The 9,932-nt window shown below is 34.9% G+C and overlaps 1 protein-coding gene across 1 annotated transcript; it reads left to right on the forward strand.

The window, feature by feature from the left end:
* Positions 1 to 3,374: 3,374 nt before the first annotated feature.
* Positions 3,375 to 9,388, forward strand: LOC107806033 (protein trichome birefringence-like 38). The gene is made up of 6 exons (XM_075250248.1): positions 3,375 to 3,783; positions 4,351 to 4,522; positions 7,645 to 7,820; positions 7,951 to 8,109; positions 8,624 to 8,911; positions 9,013 to 9,388. Exons 1-6 carry the CDS (start codon positions 3,461 to 3,463, stop codon positions 9,119 to 9,121), a joined length of 1,227 nt encoding a protein of 408 aa, XP_075106349.1. The 5' UTR covers positions 3,375 to 3,460; the 3' UTR covers positions 9,122 to 9,388.
* Positions 9,389 to 9,932: the final 544 nt, after the last annotated feature.

The raw sequence follows: 9,932 nt of genomic DNA on the forward strand, positions 1-9,932 counted from the left end.
CTGCGAAAGAAATATCTCAAAGTCAATCCTAAGTTATCTCAACGCACAATCAAAGAATGAAAGAAGAGAAAACATTCCTAGATGTTCAGTAGCCTCAAGATAGTGATTGGCGAAACGTACAAAGAAGATAGTGATAAACTGGAAATATTCCATTCATGATTTTTCGCTTTCTTATTTTTTCTTGGTTTTATCTTCCAATCCTGGAAATTCATGTTGCCATATTTTTCTGTTAAGGGTTTCTCTTTTCCATAAATAAATTCTACGAGGAATAGACTACTGAAGAAACTTTGGTGCAACTTGCAAGGTAATCATGCCAAAAGATTCTCGATTCGCTGCGTGTCACTAAAATATTACAATTTCCACCGGCAAAATACGAAAATAACTAATTAATTCTTTTGGCATTTTTAACAATGGAATGTGATATGTGAAAAGAAAAAAAGAAAAGAAAAAGTGTTCATGTAAGAAATTATTATCTAAATAATCATTGAAAAGGTGACGATTAAGAAAACACAAGCTTTTCTCAAAAATTTTGAAACTTGTACTGCTATACAACCCACCTCAACTTGATTTCTTGTATCCTCCGTTAGTCGGTTTGGCAATTACTCTATAAGAACTTAGGCCTAAAGACATGAGAAGTGTTACGCAACGCCTTCCTGATGTTCTTTGGAAGGGCAACGTAAGGCTAAGCAACCGATGTTAGTGCGGTTGCTGTTCGCCAATGAGGTCCTCGCCGCACGCTAGACTAGATTGTCAGTGCCGTGCGGGAAAACCAATGTCGTGAGCAATTCGGAAGTTGAGAGAGAATTGGGTTTTGAATGATGATGATGATTTTATTGATGACTGAAAATGATGATTACAATGATGCGGTGTCGAGGGGAGAGACACCAGAAAATGCTTGCTTGAAAATGTTTGATTGTTTGGTCCCCCTTAATAATGCTTACAAAAAATAAACCAACATTACAAGACTAGCCCTAATAAAGCTGTAGAAGCACCCTGAAATGAAAATGATGAAAACTAGCCTATGATTACAATGAAAATGACTTAGATTATTACAAGGTAAAACTAAGTCCGATGGCAGCATCTTTGTCTTGCGGGTCAGGATCTACGCGCGCGTTGCTGTGGGCGCGCGCGACACTTGATGTACTGGCCTGAGGTTGGGCACTGGTGCTTGGCATCAGGGTCTGTGCGCGAGGCGCTGCTGGAATAGGCCTGCAGCTGGGCGCTGGCGAGGCATCAGGATCTGCGCGCGCGATATTGTCAGGGCGCGCGGCGCTGTTGTCATTGGCCAGCCCTTGGGCGCTGGCGAGAGGCATCGGTGGGGCGACAGAGGCACATACGCGCTTGTCACTTGGCACAGCCAAGACCACGGGGCCGACCATGGTGCTAGGCATTGTGAGGCTTGCTAGGCCGCCATGGGGCGCGGCCAAGAGATCATGGGGCATGTCTGGAAAGCAGCCCATGACAGAAGTTGTGTTAATCATAGTCGACAGTAGTAAAATGTTTGTCAAAATGATGATATAAGCTAAATAAACGACTAACGTAAACTACTAATCATTAGAAACAGCTAAACTTGTTGGATTTAATAATTCTAGAAAGCAAAAGTTTTCTTTTTTGTGTGTCCAGCGTTTGAAACTATATAATTTTTTTAATATTTAAGCATCTTACTGTGGCAGAAAGAATTTTTTCTGTTACAGTAGTGCCGAGGTCAGTCTAGGTCAACTGGCGCAATTCGACTATTCAACAGAGACCTAGTACCTTTCACTAATATAAATGTCAAGTAATTTTATCCATTAAAAATTAGGCAGATGAAAAGGGAAATTATCTAGTAATTTTATAAGTTGAGATTCGGAGCCTAGTATTCATGGTTTTATCACACTTATCCCCCTTCATTATTTTAGCAGTAAGAATTATTGAAATTCTTATCTATTATTATTTTATTAGTTTCTACATAAGATACTCTATCCGGATTGCCTTTGGACAAGAAAACGGTTTTAATTGTGCTTAGTTTTGTGCTTATATTCTTTTGTTTTCAGTGAGTGTTTGGGTAATGCTTTTGAGAGAATAGTTTTTCCAAAAATATATTTTTAACTTTTTGGACCTGATATCTGGTGTCTTCTGGAGCGCAAAACTAGCATTTACTGCAATTTGTATTATATTTTATTTTTCAGCTGTTATCTTAAAAATAAAGTACAATTGCATTTATTCCAGGACACAATTGAAGTTGTCCTATATACTCCCACATATGTAGATATTGATAGCAGAAGCAGCCTATAATAGGTTGTAAAATAGAACTTCCCTTGTGCCCAAAGAGAAAAAGATTAAATTTTTTAAATGAATCTTAATTAAGAACGGGGACTTGCTGTAATTACTTTCCCCGAATAAAGTATTAGTAGAGCATAAAAGAATAAAGCAACTTTTCCTTTTCTTTTTTCCTTTTTTGATGAAGGAAGTACATAAACTTTTTCACTATGAGGAATAATCCGACTAATGCATTCCACCACATATTAGAATCTCTACTTCATATATTTGATCAGCTAACCAACAACTACACTCATAATGTTCCAAAATGATTACCCCATTTTGCTTTTGGGGAATTAAATAAAGTGATCTTAAATGAGTGGCCTTATATATTTTTTTAAAAATTATCCAGTGTTTAAATATCTAAATTTTATCTTTTAAAAATAAACTGTAACTTATAGTAACTGATTTAATTTCAAATATAAATCTCCAACAGGACAATTCAGTAGCACGAGTACGAATTTCTGTAATCTGTGTCACTGAAATTGACTTCCCTGTTAATTTTTGCTTTAAGCATTCTGTATTCAAAACACATTGATGCGGCTAATCAGATGCGTGTCAGCTAAACTCAATAACACTTGGAATAATTAATGTGTTTTCTATAGTAGAACTCTAGAAATCTAATTAATATAATAGAGTGATCTCAATTATCCTAGCACACAAAAATGGGTGGCATACATCCACTCTCATAAAACAAAACTTAGTCTAATTAATTTACTGCCGACCGAGTTACTTCCCTAGATAACAAAGTACAAAGAGAAAAATAAATACAATTGAAAAGAGCCAAAACATAAAGCCCCACTGGTAACACACGAAGACTTGATAAAATGATCAAATCCATCCAAGATTTCCACAACTCAATGTCAGAAATCGACATCTCTTTTCTTTTTTTTAGCTCTCATCATGTGATCCCTTTAACCAGGAATCTCTACTCTCTAGATACCACTTCCCCTTGAACCTTCCTAGCCCCCCCACCCCCCAACAAAAAAAAAACCAAAATAAAATAAAATAAAGAACTTCTCTTTAATTATGTTATTGTTGTACTACTACTATATATATATATATATATATATATATATATATATGGACAGTGTACTCAACTTGAAGACAAGTTCCACTTTATTTCCCTCCATTATTTCCACACCAAAACCAAAAGCCAAAGATGGTTTTGTGGAGCCAATTGGTCATCTCAAGTACTCTGCTTCTCCAATTGGTTAGCGTTATATCTCTGTTGTTACACACTGCTGCAAGAGCAGAGCTTGTAGTACAAAATGTTAGTGGTCTTAGTTGGAAAAGCAAAGGAGTAGTAAGCAGTAGCAGGTGCAACTTGTTTCAAGGTAGATGGGTTATTGACCCTTCTTTTCCTCTCTATGATTCCTCAACTTGCCCTTTCATTGACCCTGAATTTGATTGCCAAAAATATGGCCGCCCTGATAAACAATACATGAAATATTCTTGGAAACCTGATTCTTGCAACTTACCCAGGTACCCTTTCAAATTCTTCTTCCATTACTGTCAGTTTTTTATATGCAAGAATTAGATAGGAAACGTTGTGTCACCAGTTTTGGGGAAGCTAAGAAGTTTTTTCCCAATAACTATTTTTCATGTGCAAATATTGACTTAGAAGCAAAGAAGTTTTTCCCTTCTTAGTATGGTTTGCAGTGCAAAGCCAGAAATTATATTGAAACTTGAAATAAGTTAAAAAAAGCTCCCAATAAAGAGTGTTCAATATACCTTGTATATTTTACATATATATACAATGTAATTTTTCGACGAATGGTGAAGAGTTGACCACCTTAGGGCTACGAATGGTGAAGAGTTGACCACCTTAGGGCTATGTACCTTCCCCTGATGGTTTGGTGTAACTCTGTCTGTGTGAGCTTACTCATAGTGCTAGTTTCAAAGTTTAAAAGATGAGGATTGCAGTTGATTGAAAATAATATTAAGCTAGTCAATTTATGATAAATTCTCATTGTTTTAATATTGTTTAGTAGATTTTTTTTTGGTGGAGATTTTATTTGATTGTAGTGTTTGTGGATTTTGGTGTTATAGGTTTAATGGAAAAGATTTCTTGAAGAGATGGACAGGAAAGAAGATAATGTTTATAGGTGATTCGTTGAGTTTGAACATGTGGGAATCACTAGCTTGTATGCTACATGCGTCGGTGCCCAATGCCAAGACTTCTTTTGCTAGGAGAGAGACACTTTCTTCTGTGACCTTTCAGGTTTTACTCTCTTTTCTTTTTGTGTATGTTTTTAGTTTCTTCGTTTTACTTTCTGCTATTCACTCTGGGAAACAAGAGATAAGAAGATAAGTAATTTCTCAGTGGGGAACTCGAGTTTCTGTTAGTTCATCATTGCCTTGGGAAGAAACTCGAGTGAAACGGGAAAAAGAAAAGTCGTTTTTTTTAATTATTTTACTGTTTTTGATTGGGTGTAAACCATCTTTAATCCTAAGTATTTTAGGGCAAAAATGATTTTTCTAATCATTTGGTGATATTGGTTGCATTTAATAGTTGAAAACATCTACCTTACGTTATCATAATTGTAGCGGATCATGATGTTGGTTGTTAGCAAGTGGGAGGGTGTAGAACTCAGCCGAAAATAACTTACCTCTCTTACTTTGAAAATTTTCTCTCTTAAAATTCTATGCATGAAAGGTATAAAAAAAAGTACTTACACAATTATATTACTTTAAAGTAATTACATATAAAATTCTATCAATATATATAACATAATTTTTAACCTTAAAACAAAAAACACATACATATGTAATTGTATGTTCTCACGTGCTCTCCCTTAGTGTCACTCTCATTTTCTTTTACAATACTATGAGACTGCAATTAGCGCAAGATAGACAGATGGAGTTACGTTGTTGAGGAGAAAGTTCATTCCTTTAACAATTTTATATCTTCTGTTTGGCAAATCTTGAAGGAGGTACAACCAAGATCCAACTAACATATAGAATTAGTGAATAAAAAAGATTATCTTTTGTTTCTTGTGCCAGCAATGAGCAATCATTAATATAATATTACTACACAGAAAATATGAAAAGAAAATAGTACTAGAGAATAGTGGTAGGGCAAAGACCAAAGTTGTTCTAAGTCCAACAAAGGAAAAAGAGAACGCTGACTATTTAGCTTTCCAAGAAATTAGTTCGAAAGGAGACAACAGGAATTTTATTGGGTTTTGTCTTGTCTTCATTATCTGTAAAACCCGTGAACTCGTGCTTAACCTTTTTCCATTTTCTCCAAACTGCTCTCTTATTCGTCTCTGCCACTTCCTTTCTTGTTTTCCACCAAACCAAATGTCTTCCTTTCGTTTTCTACCAATGGAATTTGCTCTTTTACTTCACCCGATTACAAAGATTAGTCGATTCGCTAATTTGAATATGTTTCAAGATATTTAACAATTTTTAGAAACACAAAAAGTGATTGATAATTTCCAAATTAGTTAGAGAATTAAGAGACATTTACGCACATAATTTAATGATTTTTTCCACCTTGATTATTAAGGCTATTAACCGTAGGAAAACCTTAAAAAGTACTTATTCCGTTTAATTTTATTTGTCCACTATACTAAAAATATATTTTTATTTTTACTTATCCACTATACTAAATCAAGAGAAAGACATACTTTTTTTTTATTATTATTTTACCTTTATCATTAATTACTCATTTTCAAAATATTTTTCAAGACTTTTTGAAATGCTATCATTATTAGGGGCTATATAGTAATATATACACTATAATCATTATTTCTTAAGGGGTGTGAAATTTTTTTTACTGGACGAGTGAAAGTGAACGGAGAGATTAGATAATACGAATGGAAAGTAGTACTACTATTTTTTCAATTTTAAAATAGAAGAATTCTCAACTACTACAAGAAAATATTGGGAATGCCTTGAGAAGAAAAAAAAAAGGTTGGTGGTTCAAAATTACATTCCTTATAATTTGTACTCTTTTGTTGATAAAGACAAGTTAATGTCAACCATGGAGGTTCTAATCTTTGTTTTGCCTTTATGGTTCACCTAGTTACATCATCAAAATTGAGATATCCTCGTGGGATGTAGCAACTGCACTATACAAGTGACTAAGACCAAGAGCCCGTTTGGATTGGCGGAAAAAAGTGGCTTTTAAGCGCAAGTGCTTGAGCTGGTTTTACAAATAAACAGTTATGTGTTTGGATAAAAGTGCTTAAGCTGAAAAAAAAGCTATTGAAATGTTTGGTAAAAAAGTGCTGACAAGCATTTTTTCGGTTAAAATGACTGAAATGCCCTTAAAGCTGTCAACATTAAAAATAAGCTTATTGATGCATTTTTTATTTTAAATTACCTCAAAAGTTTAAGTTATAACACTGATTAGATAAGATTATTTTAATTAATATGAAGTACTTATAAGGTAAGGCATTAATTAATAATCATAACTAAAAAATATGCTTAATTATAAAAATAATTCATATAAAATTACCCACATAGTAAAGAAATTGATGTAAAATAGTTTTCAAAATCAAAGAACCACGTAAACGTTACTTTCTTGTTATCTGCTTTCATATTTGATTATGCAAATGAATCAAAAGTGGAATCGGAAAGAATTAGAAGCTCTTGAAGTTGAGAAACAAGTCTTGCCAAGAATACTCCTGAATTTATGATACCATATATGAAGAAATGGGAAGAAAAAGAAACGTGTTAGAGGTTTCAGGAAGAGAGGGTACTTTGGAAATTATAGAAATATGTAAGGGATAATAGGGTAAATTACTTGGTCAAACTCAAGTAGCTTTTAAGCCCAAAAAAATAAGTTGGGATAGACCAACTTATTATTTTTGGCTTATTTTTAGTTATTTTGACTTAAAAGCTCTTTGACTTTTTGCATTTGCCAAACACCAAAACAAGCCAAAAAGTACTTTTAACCTAGTTTGGCTTGCTTTTAAGCCAATCCAAAGTCCATACACCCTCCAACCCATGTCTAGTAGAGCATTATTATCCAGTCGTATAGTTACAAGAGAGAAATAATTATCAATTGTAGTTGTTACCTGGCCAGAACATTGCCATAATCATTGGTAGGTCCAAGCTTTGAAGGCATGTTTTATTGCGACTTTTTTGGTTGTCAGGGCATAATAAGTATCTTCACCTTTGGCCTTAGCCAACTCTACCAAAAAAAAGCTCAAAAAAAAAAAAAAAAACTAAAAGGCATTGCTTCGCTATAAAAGCTTCTGACAACCGTTATCAACTTGTTACTCATATTTATGGAAAAAAAAGGGTATTCCACTATAGCTTTTGATTATCTATAACTTTCAAGACTGAGAATTTGTCACTTTTCTTTGTTGCTTTATATCTTTTTCCCCTCAGGATTATGGAGTTACTTTATTCCTCTATCGAACTACTTACCTTGTGGATATAGTAAGAGAGAAAATTGGAAGGGTATTGAAATTGGATTCTATTCAACAAGGTGATGCTTGGAAAGGAATGGATATGCTAATTTTCAATTCTTGGCATTGGTGGACTCACAAGGGCAACTCTCAACCGTACGATCTTCCTTTCTCCATTTTTTCAATTTTTCTCAAGCAGTTTAAAACACACTCTATAATATATTAAGACATGAAATGGTTAGAGGCTTGAAAAAAAAACTATAGTGACAGAATCATATTTTTGTAGATGGGATTATGTGCAAGATGGTTCAAAGGTAACCAAAGATATGGACCGTTTGATGGCATTTTACAAGGGTCTAACTACTTGGGGAAGATGGGTTGACCAAAATGTTGACTCCTCCAAGACCAAAGTCTTCTTCCAGGGCATTTCTCCAACTCATTATATGTAAGTACTAAAACTCTTCACTTGCTCCAGCATCCTGTGAGAATATAAGCTGCATATACTGACGGTGTAAAAAATATTTTTACAATCATGTCAATTAGAAAGGCAACTACATTAAATCTTTGTAGTAATAAATATTGATTGATAATCTAGAAGGGGAATCTTGGAGCAACGGTGAAGTTTCCAGTTGGCCTACAAGTTATACAAGTTACTGGTTCGAGCCGTAGAATCAGTCAATGGTGCTTGCATCAGGGTAGGCTACCTACATCACACCCTTTGGGGTGCGCCCCTTCGCCGGACCCTGCGTGAACGCGGGATGCTTCTTCACCGGGCTGCCCATTGATTGATAACCTAGAAAAAGTGATATGCAACCTGCTACAACCAGCAGAAGTGTAAAAAAAATTATACTATCAATGAATATAACTTAAATACTTCTCACAAACCACCAACTTTCATTAATGAGAAATGTTTCCCTCTTTAGAAGCTCAAATTTCATACTTCATTCCATCTTTATCAGGGGTACAGAATGGGGAGGATCAACAAAGAATTGCAACTCCGAGCAAATGCCATTAGCAGGGTCAACATATCCAGCAGGGACACCAGCATCTGCTGTTGTAGTTAACAAAGTATTAAATAGGATGAAAACACCAGTTTACCTCCTCGATATCACGTTTCTCTCCCAGTTAAGGAAAGATGCTCATCCATCAGTTTACAGCGGCGATCACCCTGGTGTTGATTGCAGCCATTGGTGTCTCCCCGGACTACCTGATACTTGGAACCAGCTTCTCTACGCAGCTCTGATTATGTGAGGATGAACTATGAAGAACCTCATAAAATTTATCCTTTTAATCTTCCTTTCCACTTATAAAGTGAAAATTAACTGTACATTTGTGGAGGTATTTGAAGACCATCGGCTGAAAACAGCGAGCAATCAGGTGCACGTGGCAATCATTGGCGCAGTCCTGGACTTCTTAATAATTGGAGCCAGCTTCTTTGTGCAGCAATTCTTCTCTGAAGATGAAGAATTCAAATTATTTTTTATTGCCCATAGTTTGTTTCTTTTCATAGGTATTGGTCTGCGTATTATTGGGGCCTAGGCTCCACTGTGAAAAAATTTGATTCAAGGATATACAATAGCTTTTAGATGTAATAAGAACTATGATTGGGGAGTAGGGGTGCACAGGAGTGCTGATAATTTCCAGCTACTAGCTTGAAGTTTCTTTTCATTTTATTAAACAATTATGAATAAAAGCAGATTTTCTCTGCTTATTTCTGGATTTAAGACTTCCCGAGTCCTAGTACATGTAAAAGCTTAATATCTAGATATGGAACTTCATGTGTAAGTTTTAAGATTCACAAGTGAATTTTGCAACATTTAGACGAAAATTTTGGTCATTCAAAGAACTTTAAAGGAAAGTGATCACCATGGAAAAGATCGATTAACTTTACTACAAGGATTTGGATTTTGGACCAAAGTTAGATTTGAAATCTTCTAATTTTGTACAGTATTTACATTCCTCTTTGTCTCGTTTTCGGGAGAGGGAGCAGTAAATGTGCATGCACCTTTTTGCACTCATGTTGCAAACCTATGATAAGCAAGAATGATAGAGCGCCAAGGGATGTTCAAGAAATTTCCTCCAGAATAACTCAACTACTGAAGAACTTTGCATTGTTCATGGTTATTCAGTAGTTGAGTTAACACATAGAGTGTGTACAAAGAAGAAACAAGTAACCGTAGATTTGTCCTCTGATGAAATATACCTGAGACACTGATCCATTCATTTAGCATGGAATTAATTAACTTTAATGATTTTCTGATTTGGGCC

The sequence above is a fragment of the Nicotiana tabacum genome, chromosome 3 (assembly GCF_000715075.1).
Source record: "Nicotiana tabacum cultivar K326 chromosome 3, ASM71507v2, whole genome shotgun sequence".
In the NCBI taxonomy this organism is placed as follows: Eukaryota; Viridiplantae; Streptophyta; class Magnoliopsida; order Solanales; family Solanaceae; genus Nicotiana; species Nicotiana tabacum.